At 48.3% G+C, this 17810-nt stretch overlaps 3 protein-coding genes across 3 annotated transcripts in view; 2 read left to right on the forward strand and 1 right to left on the reverse strand.

Annotated features, from left to right (window-relative positions):
• The first annotated feature begins 483 nt into the window (after positions 1 to 483).
• Positions 484 to 12403, forward strand: taok3b (TAO kinase 3b). The gene is made up of 9 exons (XM_086151770.1): positions 484 to 838; positions 1157 to 1291; positions 2039 to 2275; positions 2440 to 2568; positions 2657 to 2860; positions 3685 to 3924; positions 4960 to 5172; positions 8686 to 8868; positions 9786 to 12403. The coding sequence occupies exons 3-9, from the start codon at positions 2090 to 2092 to the stop codon at positions 9945 to 9947; spliced, it is 1317 nt and encodes a 438-aa protein (XP_086007896.1). The 5' UTR covers positions 484 to 838; positions 1157 to 1291; positions 2039 to 2089; the 3' UTR covers positions 9948 to 12403.
• Positions 12404 to 13789: 1386 nt separating this feature from the next.
• m17 (IL-6 subfamily cytokine M17) lies at positions 13790 to 15059 on the forward strand. Its single transcript, XM_086153029.1, has 3 exons — positions 13790 to 13926; positions 14146 to 14297; positions 14383 to 15059. The coding sequence occupies exons 1-3, from the start codon at positions 13872 to 13874 to the stop codon at positions 14845 to 14847; spliced, it is 672 nt and encodes a 223-aa protein (XP_086009155.1). The 5' UTR covers positions 13790 to 13871; the 3' UTR covers positions 14848 to 15059.
• A 662-nt stretch (positions 15060 to 15721) lies between these two features.
• The window catches only part of tescb (tescalcin b), a 5545-nt gene continuing 3456 nt past the window's right edge, over positions 15722 to 17810 (reverse strand). Inside the window, exons 6-8 of the mRNA XM_086153030.1 lie at positions 17700 to 17807; positions 17585 to 17632; positions 15722 to 17506 (exon numbers count right to left, since the gene is read on the reverse strand). Of these exons, the coding sequence (XP_086009156.1) occupies positions 17429 to 17506; positions 17585 to 17632; positions 17700 to 17807 (234 nt within the window). The 3' untranslated portion in view covers positions 15722 to 17428. The remainder of the gene's footprint in view (positions 17507 to 17584; positions 17633 to 17699; positions 17808 to 17810) is intronic.

Below are 17810 nucleotides of genomic sequence, written 5' to 3' on the forward strand. Positions count from 1 at the left end.
CTGCAAAACCGTCCTCATAAACATCACAGTGGCGGAAGTGAGAGGAACCCCAAAGCCGCGGATGATCCGCAAACCGTCGGGAAGCTCCAGCGCATGAACCGGCCGGAGGCTGTATATGGGCTGGTTGTCATGGTGATGCCTGCTGGTTGCCGTGGAGTCGCACGGTGGCCGCGGGGCTGCAGCTGCAGCGGCGGCGACGCGTACGAAGCACATTCAGCACCGTGGACAGAGACACACACGCATTACACGCACGCACACGCACACGCACAGGGATGCCACTTTCAGTAACCGGCGGAAATACCAAGTTCTCCCACCATTATGTCATCGCCGAGGAACGCGGTCGGCGCTGACGCCGCGAGGGGGACTCGTTGAAACCGAAGGGACCCGCGCCGTCCTCCGCCACGCAGGAGCGCGTTGCCGTGGCAGGGGACGTGGAAGGCGCCGTGCACGAAGTTCGGGCCGGCCGAGACGTGCCCGTAGTATCGCGGTGTCTCTTTAAAGGAAGGGGGAGTGCAAAGAGGGACAGGGAAGAGATGAATAGAAGGCACCAGAAGCACCTTCCACGACCAAGTGCGCGGCGGATGTAGGACAGGAACCGGAGAGGAATACGAGCGGATCGCCGAGCGACGTGCCGTTTGGGGGGGGGGGACGACGACGACCATGTCCGGATGTGCCTTATCTGATCCCGGGATTTGTGCATACGGTGCCACATGCGATCGTCATGGGAGCGCAGGAAAACTATCCCCCCCCCCAAACACTTCTTGCATTCTGAGAGGGAAAAGAAGAGTGGCAGTAAGACCCCCCCCCCCGCCGTGCCATCTTTCTTCGCTGATCAATGGTAGGCATTGCATAATTCTCCCTTTTCCGCCGAAGCCGTTCGTTGCCTCCTCTTCGGCAGGGAGCGGGAGGGGGCGACGGGGGACGCCGGAGACGCGGCTCCGGCTCCGGCCCCGGCGGCCGCCTCCTCCTCGGCAATGCCCTTTTCCCTCCGAAGAAGGACTTGCAGACAGTAGCGGGGGAGGTGGGGGGGGGGGGGAGCGTTCCCAGCCGGATGTGTGCTGCATTCAGGGGAGATTCGGCTACCACACAAAGAGCCGGAGCGGAGGGCCCGGGAAGCACCCAGCCCCACGATCTCCTCCTTTTCCTCCCCCTGCAGGACCATGCTTGCGTGAGGGATGAGGCTGTGCACAGGGACACCAGGCCAGAGCTGCGGCCTACTTCTCACAGGAGCCGGTCTCTCGACTGCAACATCAGTGAACACATTGTCACCGTCACACCATCATCACCTTTGGTACGCAGCTCCCTCCTTCTCCACCTTTATTAGAGACAGGAAAAAAAAGAAATAAAATAGAAGGAAGGGGAGGGAGGGGGGGGGCATATATGTGTAAGCGTGCGCGCGTATGTGCGTGCTGGAAGGGGGGGACGTGTGTGTGTGTGTGTGTGTGTGTGTTCTCAGCTGTACATCTGTAGCCATGGCAACCAGATCCCGTTAATGGATGTCACCCCCCCCAACCACCACCTCCATCCTCGGCTTCCTTTTCTGGCTGTATTTGCGTGTCGCGTTTAATGTGTCCCATAAAAAATCTGACATTTCACCACCGACTCGGGGTGTTCCGTTCGCGGTCGTCGTCCGTGTGTCCGAGGTCTGGCGATGCCTCAAACTTCTGGCTGAGGGGTCACCGCTCTGTTCGCGGCTCTAAACCGGTGCAGACGCTGGGGTCTTCAAACACCCCGTGTCCTGGACGCCTGGCAGCCCCTGCACCACGAGGGCTTTCCTCACCCTGAACGCCATCCGTAGTTTTCGGACGTCTCCCGCTCTGTTTCCGATGTTTATCACCTCTTCGATTAGCAATCGACTTCAGACCAGTGTTTCCCCGTCTGGGGTTTGACGGCGATGCAGCTTCGGGTTGACGAGGAAAGACTATCTGCCGGGCACTATCCCGTAATATCCCGGAGACCCTCTTCCAAACTAGTTTTCCTTAAGTCAACCCCCCCCTGCTTCTCCTACGTCCTGCCTCTCCTCCGTCTCCCTCCACAGGTCATCAGGTAGATCCAGGAGCATGAGCAGGACTTTGAGCTGCGGGAGCAGATGTCTGGGTATAAGCGCATGCGGCGGCAGCACCAGAAGCAGCTGATCGCCCTGGAGAACAGGCTAAAGGCCGAGATGGATGAGCACAGGCTTCGGCTGCAGAAGGAACTCGAGACACAGGCGAACAACACTTACATTGAGCTGGAGAGACTGGCCAAACGCCACGCCGCTCAGACGGACAAAGAGGTAGAGCCTCGGCTGCAGGTGTTCCATCTGAATGAAGCGGGGGGGAGAAAAAGAAATAGGGAAAAGCAGTGATTTCATTCACTTCCTACCAAACGCCGAATGCATTGACACTTTTGTCGGCGAGCGGATCAATAAAGGGTGACGGTTTTAATGTCTCCGCGCAGATGAAGTCGGCCGCAGCTGAAGAAAGGAGGATCCAGCAACAGATTGTTGCTCAGCAGAAGAAGGAGCTGACTACGTTCTTAGAGAACCAGAAAAAGGAGTACAGGCTTTGTAAAGATAAGATCAAAGAGGTAAGGATGGACGCCGAAGATGCGCGTCTCGCCGTCCCAAACCTCCTACGTTTGCGGCGTTTACGGCTGCCGTTTCTATGTGTTGCAGGAGATGAACGAGGACCTCTGTACACCCAAGGAAGAGAAGCAGGAGCGTCTTTCCAGGCACAAAGAAACAATTCAGCGCTCCCAGGCGGAGGAGGAGGCTCATCTGCTGGCCCAGCAGAGGCTGGTCTACGACCGCAGCTGCCGGGCCCTCAAACGCCGGAGTCTGGTCCGGAGGCACGAGTTCGAACAGGAGCAACTCAGAGAGGTAACCGGACGTTAAGGGAAATAACAAGGAGGGATCGGATTCCCGCTTTTATTTGAGCGCGTTGCAGAATTCAGATGTGTGTGTTTGTATAAGAGCACGCTGCTAAATCATCCTCACCGGACAGGATGTGGACTTGCGTTTGCGACATCCGATCAATTAAGTCATCGGGAACATATTTTGGTTTTGCAGCAGAGGCGGGACGGCTCGGCGGAAGCCCAGCAGATACGCTCCGCTGCACGCCGGCAGTCGGCGCATGAATCTGTCGTTTACAAAATGAACGGACGATCGCGGCGGCTGGCGCATCCCGTAAACACTCCTGGCTCACTGTATGCGACTTTAACTCGCTGCCACTTTGTGCAAATCGTTGCAAGACAAAGTAATAAAGTGAGTTTCTAAACTTCTCCGCCCAGAAATAAACCTTCCAGGGTCACCACCGTCCCTGGGGGTGTCGAGATCCACGTTCTCTCCGCATAAATGCTGATAGCCCTCAAAACACACGCAAATTTAAACTGATCTTCAATTCAACAAGCACTTTCATCTTTTGTGGCAGTTAAAATATGGAAAAAAAGGAATCTACTTTTGAATACCCGATGGATTAAAAAAAAAAAAAAGTGTCTCTTTGTTCTTCTTGGTGCAGTTGAGGACATTAGTGTCTCTGAATTCCCCAAAAACCTCAACTCCACTTTAGGAACTTCAGAATGAAACACACAGCTGATGCTCTTATGTTTCTTTTAGTCCACAAATGAAAAGGACCAGACTTACGTCCGGCTCGCGCACGTCTTCGTCCACCCTAAAACAGCATGACGTGGATCTCGTCTTCCCAGGAACTGAACAAGAAGAGGACCCAGAAGGAAATGGAACACGCCCTGATGATCCGGCAGGATGAGGGCACCCAGGACCTGGAGCGCAGGCAGCTGCAGATGCTGCAGAAGCTGCGCATCGAACTCATGCGACTACAACACCAGACGGAACTGGAGAACCAGGAGGAGTACAACGGCCGGCGGCAGAGGGAGCTGCACAGAAAACACACTCTGGAGCAGCGGCAGCAGCCCAGAAACCTCAAGGTACGGGAACTTTATATCTGGAGAAGGTTAAATTCTGAGATGACAGACACGGTGAGCGTCCATTCCAGCAAGATGGAGAGGTTACTTACCAGCTGGATCGCTGTCTGGATTGTATTCTTCTTTTAGCAGAACCTCACATGTCTGCCGCCCTTATTTACAACAAATCAATAGTTTGAAGTGTGTGGACAAAACGACCACACGCTTGGCCAAAACCCTGCCGTGACAAGAGATGGACATCGGAGGTGAATCAAATATCCTATAGACAGCTGATACTTTCAACATTAACAGACTAGAGCTGGTAAACACAATATTACCATTAGAATTAAAGCCTGTCTTAGCACGTTTGACTGGCCTTCAAAAGATGCTAGTTCAACACGATGCCAGGTTAATATTACAATGTACTTCGTAGGAAAAACAAACAAACATCAGGTTGATATTAGAAGTAAAATAACACCATTTACATTTTGAAATGTCGAAAGAAACAAAATCTCAAGAACAACACAACATTGTTTCATTGACATCACAATATACAACCAAACATATGAACAACCTTGGTGTGCGGCTGTGTGCCGGGGGGACAGAATTACACAGCAATATAATGAAATCTTTAAAGTTTTGATATTGGCTGACATGCTGATACTTCACCTGTACCAGGATAATACTCGCAATAAAAATCAGCTCGAGCCTCGGTAATGACTAATGACCAGGAGGAGTTTAGTAGGAAATTTAATACCGCGGCAGCAGCGGCGTGTCATGAATTCATCCCATGTTTCAATTGTCTTTTTTGGTTTGAACTATGGTGGAAGGAGGTCAAAGCTCAAGTCTGAAAAGTGAATAGTTCCATTATAGACGAAGGGATATGACTTAATCCTTCCAAAAAAGAAAACATGATGAAATCAAATGCTGCGTGGGTCTCGATGAAAAGAAACTAGCAAATATTCAAACACTCATACGACAGCTTGTTTGCTCGACGCTTAATTGTCAATTGCGTGTGTGAGCTAAAAACAGAACAACAACACTTTTCTTCCTCTACAGACGCTCGAGATGCAGATCAAGAAACAATTCCAGGATACCTGCAAGGTGCAGAACAAGCAGTACAAAGCTCTCAGAAACCATCAGCTGGAGGTCTCTCCCAAAGGCGACCACAAGACCATCCTCAAAGGCCTGAAAGAGGAGCAGACGCGCAAGCTGGCTGTGCTGGCCGAGCAGTATGAGCAGAGCATCAACGAGATGATGGCGTCGCAAGCGGTAAGAGAAGTCATTATTAGCTAAAGCGGATCTGCTCCTGCTGTGCTTGTACATGAGCAGCATTAGTCGAATGGTAACAGCGGCATGTTGACATGTTGCCCCCACACTGGATGTGACTCATGTAAAATGACATACGGGCCGTTTGGACGTTCATCTGAAGACAGGGAGTTCGAGTTAACGCAGACCCAGTATTGAACTTGAAACGTCCACTGAGGATAATTCTGGAAAATCACAGCAATCTGTTGATCCTGAGCAAAACATTGCAACCACTTTCTTGTAGCAATTTCTTTCTTTGGGTGCTTTGAACATTTAAAAATAGACAAAAAAATTGAGAGATTTAATTGACAAAACAACACGCTCAAGTTTGGATGCAGGGCCGTTTCTAGCTTTGCAGGAGCCCTTTGCAAGATGCTGTTTGGGGGCCCAAAGTCTGCCAAACTATGATGGACAGATTCCTAACCTTTCAGATGATCCACTAAAATCTACAACACCTCAGGGGGGAAACAGACTACAGTCATGATAACCTCATGTTAGTATTAAACATTTAAAGGCTAGAAAAAAATATGGAAAACAATCATCTGTGAATAAATACTTAAAACAGGTATCCAGTGTTTTTTTTTTAAATACTTCCTTAAAATTTTGAAGTCAAATTCTCCCTACAACACATGTCCTCACAACCACAAAGAATATACAAACGAAGTGGGCCAAACCCGAGGTCAACAGAAAGCAATTTAGGGTGCTACTTACACTAAAACACTATCAGCGAGCATCCATATTGCTTTACAAACAATAAATACAAAACAAGCAAAAAACCTTACCCATGTCACACTCCAAACCCTTCAGGACCATTTTGGGTCTTTTACTGTTTGTTTGTCCATTGCACATTATAAACAGAAATCAACATCAAGTACAGTGAACCAGAAATTATTCTAAAGTGTAAACAAACCAAAACTAACAAATTATACATATGTTGGCTTTTATAATAGGAAAACATTACACAACACAAAAAAACAAACCTACTCAGTGATAAGTTCATTTATCATCATAGTCTTGAGTATTATTCTCCTCAAAATGGTTCTTTTGAATATGACAAAGTACTAAATTCAAAACCTAACTCAGCTGCAGGATTGTTAGCGAAGCATATTAGCACAATAAACATCCCTATTAATGTGTCAAAGAGAGAGCCTCCAGCTAACTCAGCTCAACTAGCAATAATCCACTGCCAAATTAGAACAACAATCATCAATGGGACCACTATTGCTCATAAAACTGGAGTACAATTCTAATTAGGTCTATAAAACACACATGAAACTTAATAAATGTATCAGATGTAACTGTAAAGCAATGTAAAGTAGCAAATCTCTGAGACAATTTCCACGGACATATGACATAGCAGACACCGGCACAACAAACCCGCCCTCCATTAACCAACCCAACAAAAATTCTCTAAGTCTTCCCCTTCCCTCATATCTGATATTTATTTTTTTTCGGCCAACTTTCATGATGCAAACGCTAAATACTGGTTTTATGAACGAACATTTACCCGACGCTAGCTTGGCTGGCTAACATTTACCCAAGGCTAGCTAACCTAGCTAACATTTTTCCGAGGCTAGCTCAGCGAGCAAGAAGGACAAATAACAAACTTGATAAATAAAATCGTCGTTACACCTCCTACCGCCCACACCTTCGCGAATAAATGCCGGATTACCGTTTACTTTCTCCGTTTTCCTCTTCTGTTTTCGGCTCCAATGGGTTGATTTGTATGTTATACATTAGCGCCTTCCGCCATTAATATCCTGACTTCCGGTAGTGATGGTAGCTGTCAATCATCCCGTCCCACCTGTGCAGCGCTCCCTCTTAGTCAGACACATAAACATCACTTTATCATTGCTGTTTATTTTATTGATATCCTACATTTATTTTTCTTAGTCTATAAAGAATTTAATGAGCAAACAAGACAGGTACTGTTTTTAATCCTCCTCAGATGAGGCTGAATATGCAGCTCGAGACCGCGTGGTGGCTCGGGGCCCCGATCGCTTCGTCCACACATAAGTCACATAAAACATTATGAGGTTTGGTCCAGCGCAATACTAAACCAAACAGGAACTTCATACAGGAAACATAAAACCACCGATTAGCACATTTGAGCAGCATGATTAGTAAATGGGTAAAATGTATTTCTACTGACCTGCCTTGGATAAAAACTTAATCTTATGTTGGTAATATTTCTCAGATAAGATAGGTCTGGTCGCTGTTTCACAGAGTAATGTGATTATTTTCATTATGTCCGTTTGGTTCTTCTGTGCTTATAAAGCTGAAGCCGTGTCCATCTAGATGAGGATTTATGGTTTTGGCAGTGGATAGTAAGATAAGTGGTGGTGTGAATGAGACATACCCCAATGCTAAATGAGTAGATGCATGGATGAGTGTATGTACGTATGTACGTATGTATGTATGTATGCATGTATGTATGTATGTATGTATGTATGTATGTATGTATGTATGGATGGATGGATGGATGTATCTATGTATGTATCTATGTATGGATGGATAGATGCATGCATGTATGTTTGTATGTATGTATGTATGTATGGATGTATGGATGCATGTATGGATGTATGTAAGGATGTATGTATGTATGGATGGATGGATGGATGGATGGAAGGATGCGTGTATGAATGCTTGCATGTACAAATGTATGTATGTATGGGTGGATGGATGGATTTAAGTATGTATTTACATATGTATGCCTGTATGTATGAATGGATAAATGGATGAAAGGATTGATGTATGTATGCATGTATGTATGTATGTATCTGTGGACATATTGATGTATGTATGTACTGTATGTATGTATGTATGTATATGTGGATATATTGATGTATGGATGTACTGTATGTATGTATGCATGTATGTATGTATGTATGTATGTATGTATGTATGAGAACAACTTTATTGGATGGATGGATGGATGGATGGATGGATGGGGGCAAGTATTTATGCATGTATGTATGAATGCATGTACTGTATGTATGTATGTATGTATGCATGTATGTATGTATGTATGTATGTGCGTATGTATGTATGTATGCATGTATGGGTGGATGGATTGATGGATGGAGTGATGGATGGATGTATGGATGTCCGACTAACAAAAATAAATAACAAATTAAGCTAATGCTATCTTCCTTATCAGTTTGTTGCATATTGAACAAGGTAAAAAAATATGTCAATATAAAAACATGTCACTGTCAATATAAAGTATTTTGGCAGAGCCAGCAAGCCAATATTTTATCAGACCTGCTAATAACAGAATGATACACACTTTCCTCTTTCACTCTAACTGATAATATCTGACATGGTTTCCATCGTTGTGTGCCGGAAATCTGATGGCCAGAATATCTCACCGTGGTCTGTGAAGTTCCGTGGAGGTCCAAGGAGGTCCGTGGAGGTCCGATGGCCCCTGGCTGGCTGCCGATGCATTTGCTAAGTGCCTGTGTTTCCGGCCTGTAGATGCGATTGGAAGCGGAGCAGGAAACAGAGTGCCAAGCTCTGAAGCAGCAGCTGAAGCAAGAGATGGAGCTGCTGGACGCCTACCAGAGAAAAACCCAGTCACAGATGGAGACCCAACATGAGCGAGAGCAGCAGAAACTTGAGCAGAAGGTCTCCATACGAAGAGCCCACCTTGAACAGAAGGTAGGTTCAGGTTCAAGCCAGGATGCACAATATCATTTTCGATATTAAAAAAAGGAAAGGAAATCACCTCACAGTACGAAGGTCCCCGGTTGGAATCCGACCAGGATTCCTTTCTATGTGGGGTCTCCATATTCTCCCTGTGTCTGCGTGGGGTTCCTCAGGGTTCTCCGGGTTCCTCGGCTGGCAGCCAGTCCAGGGTGAACCCCGCCTCTCACCCGATGACCCCCGCGACCCTGACCGAAGGATAAGCTGTAGATAATGGATGGATGGATATTTGCTCCTGATAGTCTGGCTAGCGCTTTGCATAGTAGCTCTGCTGCTGTGGGTGTGTATGTGTGTGTGTGTGTGTGTGTGTGTGTGAATGGCTGAATGCAATCCAGTGTCAAGGGCTTTTGAACCCCAAGGTGATGTGAAAGTGCAATATAAGTGGAGACCAGAAGCAAAAACCTGATCCACATCTGCAGAGGCGATGCTACTAGTGTAAGTGCTAATGCTAACACTAACAGTGCAACGCAACGACTTTAAAAGACTCTCGATTCCTTTTCTAGACTCTGCCCCGAATGTTTCCGATAGTATCCATTTATTTTGGTAATAGGAAGCAGAAAAATGCCCCGGACTGGACGTTTGCTCCTTTTTATTTTGGATTTTGTGGCCGAGACTCCTGTTTTTTTCTTTTTATTGTTACTGAGACAAGCCAGGACTTTTTGCTTTTTTTCTCCCCAAATTTGTGTTTGGGGTTTTCAGCGCCGTGGGCGTTTGGGACGGGCGGCCTCCAGCCACCAGACGCCACATTCTTCTTCACGGGAATATCTCCCTCTATTATGCAACGGGATATTGGATTACGTAGTAGTTTATGGATGTATTTATTCCACCTGAGAGTGAACAGCCCTCCGCTGACCACTGGGTGTGCGTTACAGATCGAGGAGGAACTGGCGGCACTTCAGAAGGAACGCAGCGAGAGGATCAAGCACCTGCTGGAGCGCCAGGAGAGGGAGATGAACGCTTTTGACACGGAGAGCAGGAGCCTGGGCTTCGGGAGCCTGGGATCGCTGGACTTCCCCAAAGAAGACAACAGATGAAAGTGGATTTATCTTCAGCGGACAACATACCCGTGCCCTCTCCATCGTCCAGGCTCTGTCATCGCCACGGCGACAGAGCCGGATAACTTTCTCCGTTGCTTTCGTTTTTCCTTTTTCTTTTCCCTTCTCTTAGATATCGCATCTTCGAATCGAGGTGTCATACGTGCAATGAGAACTTCTTTTGTGAAACTTGAAACGGGGGCGGGGGGGGAAGAGTAAAACAAAAGAATCGACAGCGACATCGAACCTAGTCAGTGTTACTCTAAATTTACGTGTTAAAAATAAGACTCTTTCCTCCATTTCTTTTTTTTTCTTTTTTTTTTTTTTTTTCGCTTTCGGTACGAATTAAAACGATCGAGAGGATCGGAGTCAAATGGGCACTTTGCTATGTTTCAGTAGAAACCCATCATGTTCATATGACGCTAAACATGTGTTACATGGAGGGACATTGTGGAATGTGAGCTGCGGACCCCCCCGAACCCCCCGCCCCCGGCCGCCCCTCTTTTCCAAATTATTTTTTTAACATGCATTTTATTTTCATGCTCAGAATGTGAATATTACCGCGTGGGGTCGGCGGACCGGGGTCAGAGGTCACGTTTGGGTCGACGACGGTGTGGCGTCCATCCCTTCATGTTGTGCTCATGCATAGGGTTTCCCGTGGTTCCTCACTTTTCTAGGCGACAGGCTCTTACCTTCTCTTTTATTTGACACGCGGGATCAATTGGCTATCGGCTCGATCGATCCGTCCGGTCGCGTCGCAACCTCGAGATCCCGCGCGGTAAAACTGCTTATTATTGCATGCACTTTAAGGACAAATTCAGGTTGTGAAGTGAAGCATGAATCTGTCAGAGATCTTAGCTGTTTGTAAATAAAGTGGTCATAGCGTTTATTTCTTATCCTTTTCTGTTAGACTTTGGTTCGTTTTGGATTTTTTAGCCTCCGGATTCCGGTCACAAGCGCCACATTTCGATCAGCTCGTTTCACAAATGCCTTTATTTAAGTTGTGCCTGAAGCGGATTTCGGTTTGGTGTTTGTTATATCCGTATCGACGCCGGCACCTTTATCCTTTTTTTTTTTTTTTTTTTTCATTTTGTTGTCTTTTCACGCAAAAACTTGTAAATCATTTAATGTTCACTAATCAAAGTTCTTGTAAAGGAAACTGGTGAGAATTGTGCTGTATAACTTTTGATATGAATATTTGTACTTGGACACACAGACGCCGGGTGTTTTCCCTGAAGGCTGAGCGGAGGCCGGAGGAGGCGGAGCCTCACTCTGGCGTGGCGACGCGGAGAGCTGGGAAACGCCGCTCGGCGAAAAAGACCAGCAGACTCTCAGATTGTAATAACGGCGGCGGACGGAAGGCGCGGGGGCCCGCCGCGCCATCGAAAGGCAAACACAAAAAAAAAAAAAAAAAACAACCGCGTGGGTCCGGATCTGATTGGACCGATCGGTGTCCGATGATCAGATTGACGCGTTCCGCCATGTTCATTGTGGTCATTGAACAGGTTGCACAATGTTTCCATTTCTACCGAATGGAAGGATAATTGTTTGGTGCTTAATTTCTTATAACACCTTTAGCCTTGTAGTCTTTTGTCTTGGAGAGACGATTGCTTTTTACAAAAAAAACCCCTAAAAAAAACCCGACGACGAAGCATTTTGAACCCCCCCCCCACCCCACCGCTGAGTTTTTTTCCCGACGCTCATGACATATTTAGGAGAACCCCATGCAGTGAAACCCCTCTGAGACGAAGTATATCTATGAAGAAAATAAATACTATTTTATCACGGGTCAGTTTTTTGAAATGTGGCGGTCGAGACTGCGACCCCGTTCCGTTCCCGGCGGGTATTTTTCATTTCACAGGCCCCGACTTGTATTAAAAGGCCGGTGTTTTTTTTTTTTTTATGTTTTGTTTGTTTTGTTTTCCTCACAGGGCTGAAACAAACGGAAGATGTCCCCTGAGATAAGAAAAGGTATTTTAAAACAGAGGAATTAAAAAAAAAAAAAAAATGACCTGATTTCTGATGGCAATACACTTCAAATGCTCTTGTTTTACATGTAAAAGAAAAGAAAGAAAAAAAAAAAAAGAGGATCTACTTTGTGTGTTCTGAAGTTAAAAAAAAAAATGGCTCCACTAGATTTTTTCAGCCTTTTACATTTTCACAGACTTTCTGAAATTTGAAGAAAAAAAAAAAGTTTCTAGTATGCAGTAGGGCCTTTTGTCTGGGTGGCGTGTTGCCGACGCCAACTGGCGGACAAACAGGCCCCCGGAACAGAAGTGCTACCGGGGGGGTTTCTTGAATAAGGTTTTTAAGGCCGAGCGCTTGAGAAGGAGCTGCCGTGAGTTCAGAGGAACCTGAGCTTGCAGAGAAGGAAGGGGACTTTCCTAAACGACCTTATTCACCATTTCCTGTGCAGTTCAAACACGAAATAAAAGAGATTCTGTTGAAAACAAAAAGGGCCGTCTCAGTTGACATCATGTATCTTGTGACTTTGAATTTCTTCCTTTTTTTCTCTGTGTGTGTGCGTGTATGTGAGTGAGTGTGTGTGTGTGTGTGATGATTTTACCTGTTTTTTTAGCGCTCCTGGTGGAAGGCCGCCCTTTGCTCCACCTGTGAGCTGTCAAAATGAAACCCAATGGAGAGGAAAGTGAAAACATACATGCGGGGTGTGGTATTTCACATAACCAACGTGCGTTTTACCCGTTTTTCTCGGGGCACGCTGGCGAGAATCAAACCAGGGTTTCCTCGAACGGTGAACCGGCTGCCGGGGCAACTGGAAACCCCCCCGAGAGCTCAGCCTTTACCTGAGAAAGCCTTTCAAGTCGATTCCTTTTCCCCTAAACGCCGCTCCCACGAGACAACGCGATAAATCTGAAAAGCCGCATGAATGAGCGTCCAACCTCTGGCTCACCCCGCCGACGAAACAGCGGCGTCATGCGGGGCTGCCCCCGGACACGAGTGACCGTCATCCCTCCACGCAAGCGCCGTTGGCCAATGGCGTTGGCATCATTAAAAAAACGGGCCGATGTAGAAATCCTTTTAATTTGGCGCAGATGTGAATGTTCGCGATTGAGAAACTCTCTTCCTGTGACTTTGCCAGCTTCCTGCGCAAAAAAACTCACCATTAAAAAAAAAAAAACAGACCTCTGTGTTTGACGCGGAGGGAAAACCCCGGCTCGTCGCACCTGCCAGGGGTCAGAGGTCAAACGTGGCATGTCCACGAAGGTGTTAAAAAAAACTGCAGCGTGGCTCGGGGGGGGTTTAGCGCGGTCGTCCCCGAAACCGAACGTTCCTGGTTGGATTCCCGGCTCCTCCTCGCTGCTCCTGACCTGCCATGATGGCTTCCATGCAGAGGTCAAAGGTCACTGATGTGCTCTGTAGATAAATGCATGTCACAATAAAAGGCATTTCTTTCTTTTATTACAAAAAACGAATTCCTTCAAAGTCTTTATTTCACTGTTTTTCATCAGGAAAAAAAAAATGTGTTTTTTAAATAGATGTGTGTGTGTGTGTTTGTGTCTGCCCCCCCACTGACAGCCTATGGAGGCGATAAAACACTCGAGAGAGAGAATTGTGACATAGGGCAAGGGAGGCGAGGGCTGGCTGGTCCTGCAGCCTCAGCCTGAGGAGCCCAGAAGAGCCCAGAGGAGGCCTGGGCTGCTGGTTCACATGTCAAAATGTAAACACAAGACGTCCGGACGTGTCCGTCGAGCGGGCGGGCATGTGTGGATGTCTGTGACATGTTAAGAAAAAAAAAGAAAAACGGAGCTCCGAGGTGGGGGGGGTTCTAGGAAACACGAATTGCCACACAAAGTCCACGTCATTTCCTCCTGTGACAAATCTGTGGTTTCTGTCTTTGAAAAAGTTTGAAAAGAGTGCGGAGATGAGCACTCGGTAGGATTCGCCGGCTTCACAGAGCGGAGAATGAATGGTCACGTAAAGAGCACGCGTTTTGGGCGGTTTATGGAACCGGCGGCCGGTAAGTTTCCCCCCCCACCCACCCACCGCGTTCTGCACCGGAATTGTAGAATTGTGGTCGAGGCGAGATTCGAAGCGTGTTTTTGCAGAAGAGGGTCGACGGCGACGATCGGGACCTATTTTTACATTTGCCCTAGAGAGTCTTGCGGTTTGAAGGTTCCCCCTGAACGCGGCGCAGGACGGCCGGCCTGACCGCTTCTTCTCCTTCCTCCCCTCGCAGCCCTGCTCTGCCTCCTGCTGCTGATGGCCGGACCATCCACCAGGACGGCGGCGGCGGCGAGCCGAGTCCGGCAGTGCGACGGCTCGGTGACGCGGGCTTTAAAGCTGACCAGGCTGATGCAGAAGGAAACCTCGGACCTCATCCGAATATACGTGAGTCCTCCTTCGCCGGCGCCGGCGGCGGACACCTGCTCGCCGCTCTTCCTCTCCCTGACGTGGCCTCCTCTGGACTTTGCAGAAAGCTTCGCAGGGCGACATGGCCGAGCTCTTCTGCAAGGTTTCCTTCGGCAACATCCCCGACCCGGGCGTCTCCGGGCTGGACCCGTCGGCGAGGACGGCGAGCGCCTACGTGACCCTGCGCGCCTTCCTCACGCATCTGAAGAGGGTCCGCGAGCAGCAGGCCGATCTGCAGCCGCTCGACAGCCCGCTCACGGACGAGCTGTCCGTCGTGGTCTACCGCTCCCGCGACCTGGACCACCTTCTGAGGAGCCTCTACCTGAGCCTCTTCCCAAACCGGTCCCTGCCCGAGCCGGCGGGGGGGCCCACGGCCCCGCCGCCGCCGCTGAACGTCTTCCAGCAGAAGGTCTACGGCTGCGCCGTGCTGAAGACCTTCAAGGAATTCCTGGTGAACCTTTATCAAGAACTGAGGACGCTGAAGAACAAGGAGTGCGAAGAGAGGACGCTGAGGAACTCCTTGGCCTGAGTCGGAGCCTGGGACCCCCGCGCTGGGACTGCAGAGCGGCCGGGGGGCCGCGGGGGACCGACAGCTGAATATATATCTGTGAAGGAGCCTATTTATGCTATTTAATATTTATTCTGTGGAGCGCAACCAGCCTGTTTCCTGTATTTAATGTGTCCGCCGTGCTGTGGAAGGATGTGAAGTCATTAAACGCATCTCTCGGATCTATTTTCTTACGTGCTGTGTGTGCGCGCGCCTTCTTTCCCTCCGAACAAGCGCTGGATTACGAGCGTCTTGTTTACCCGTTCAGCTTCAACGCGGGTTTTTATGTTTTTTTTGGCGGCTGCATGTCGCACCTGATCACAAAGGGGTTAAAATAAAAATCAGGAACCTGCGGAGACGCTGACGGCGTGCTATCGGCTCAGAATAATGCACGCCTTCCACGGAGGGCCGCATCAGATAGGAAAGATTTTGTGAAAGCGGCGGGCCGTCTGGCCTGGTCACAAGGCGTGGGTGTGTCTGGGTCTGAGGGACGGCGTGCCGGCGGCGTCACGTCCCCGATATAGATGTCGACGGCGGCCGGCGGGTTCGGATCGACGCCCCGCGCCGCCGCCGGGGTGGAGATAAAGCAGAAAAGGCGGGCGGACGCCTCCGTCCTTCGCCAGAAACTGGAAGTGAGCGGGGAATTGGCTCATGAATCAAGTTCCCTTTAATAACTCAGCTGTTTTTCGGAGCACAGAGGCGGGCAGGGGTTACTGCAGAGTGCTCGGCCTTCGCTGCGTTTTTCTTACGGTAAGAGCCAAAGACAGGGCTTTAAACGGCGCTCGGGTTCAAGGCGGCGCCGCAGAAACATCCCCGCCGACCACCTGGAGACTCCGAACCTATCTGGTTTGGTTCTCGCTGACAATCTCCAGCGTCGCTCATCTCAGGGGTCTGAAGAAACATCACACGACATGAAGCGACCACGGCGTCGTCGCAGTTTAATGGGTTGTTGTGTCGTACAGCGCGTTATATCACCACAAACATTATGCAACCGCTTGACGTGATACAATAAAACTCCGCTTTTATTTAATTTGGCTCGACCGATTCACTGGAATTAACGCGGACGGAGGAAGAATCCACTTTTTTGTCGTCCAAAACAAAGTATCACCACAATTAATGAACATTTTAATTCAAATTGAAATTTATTCTGAAATAATGTCAAGCTATTTTTTATACCCAGATAGGGAGTCAAATCAAAGCGAGTGTTATTCCGTCCCGTCAAGATTTTACACCTTATTACAAGTATCATATTCACTTATGATATCTAAATATATTGATTTACTTTTAAATTTCATGCGTTGGCTGTTGAGACGCTGACAGAAGAACTAAAGAGAGCGATCCAAAGGAACAATCAATAATCATGACAATCAAATCCTACGTTTCAGTGTTTAAAATAAAAGCCTCAAATCACAGACTTATTCTTATATGTTATAGAAAACCAAAGTGAGGAGGTTAAAAAAAAAAAGATAAAAATGTTTCTATATCTCTAGTTAAAGAAGTGAAGCCCGGCAACTCATAAAATTGATAGAATATTAGAAATAAGGGAGTGGCGATCAAGTGCAGTGTTGTTGTCGTTACCCGTGCAATAACATGTGTGAGGCACTGGACGGCAGCAGAGCGGCGAGCTGCAGGATTCCCTCCAGTCCGCTGGCCTTCTGGTCCCGCGCCTCAACACAGCTTCAGATCAGCAACTAAAACCCACATTTTTCTAATTATCTCTAATTATTTCATGTGTTTTAAGGGATTCCGACACGTCATTTGACGCTAAGCTGGGATTCATGCGCCGCTGCCTCGTCCTGATATATTTCACAAGAGCTGATGAATGTGATCTGAGCTTCTGGAGGAAGCCGAAATGATTAGTTTGCATATTTTCCAGCCAAAACATTAGGATATTCCGGGGTTGCAAAAGGTTTTTTTTTTTTTTTTCCTGATATCTACATGTCTGCATTTTACAGACATTGGCGGCGTTGATGTACGAGAAGGACCTGCCGGGAGATGGGCTTAGCGTGAACTCGCAGGCTGGCAGCGGCCTGAAGCGGAGTTCATAAAGTGCCCTGGATTTCATAATCGCTATAACGCCGCTTATCGGACCCGTACTTCTCAAACGAGGACAATCCACACTCCCGTTTCCTGTTTTTTCTTTTTTTCTGACGTCAGTGAATGAATCAAACTGGCTGGCTCTTCTGTTGTGCAAACGGGAGCGCGAAGTGAAAGCCACGCCGCCGCTACACCAGAGCTGCAACCACAGCCTTCAACAAACACACACACACACACACACACACACATTTGGAGAGCGACACTGACATCCCTGATGATTTCTGATTGACTTGTTTAACAGTTCTAAAGCTTCTTGGTTCCTGCTGCTCTGTTATTGCTTGCATTTTAGTAACTTAAAGGAGAGGCGCCCAGGAGACAGGATTTGCATAGTCATTCAAACGTTAGTAAGGCATGTGTCAGATGGAAGCGGCGAGGATTAGTGTTGTGGAACCGCGCCTTGAGAGCAGCTCGCCGTGCACGTTGTTGGGGGGGGGGGGGGCCTTCTCCGCCCCCTTCCGTACCAACCTCACTTGCACAGGGTGGTCGTGTCCATATTCAAGAAGCGGATGTTCATTTTTGTCTCGATCTCGAAGCCTTTCAGTAACTGCAAAGAGAGGATTTTCAAATTGGCGCGTTTTATATCGGCGACGGAGACGCGCCCGATGAGGAAACGCCGACGCACCTTGAGGAAATGCTCGAACGTGATTCCCTCGTAGAACTCGTCGGGTTCCTGCGGGCGAACCAGAGAGTGAGTGAGGTGGCGCTTGTGACGCGAGGACGCGCCACGGCTCACGTACCATGTGACCCACGGAGATGCTCGCCACCTCCAACATGGCGGCGTCGGCGATGCTCTTGGCCGTTTCCTTCCCCAGAGCGCCGCTGCGCGACAGGAGCTCCTCCACCACCTG

The sequence above is a fragment of the Fistularia commersonii genome, chromosome 9 (assembly GCF_037954325.1).
Source record: "Fistularia commersonii isolate RoL2024-O1a breed Wild chromosome 9, RoL_Fcom_v1.0, whole genome shotgun sequence".
In the NCBI taxonomy this organism is placed as follows: Eukaryota; Metazoa; Chordata; class Actinopteri; order Syngnathiformes; family Fistulariidae; genus Fistularia; species Fistularia commersonii.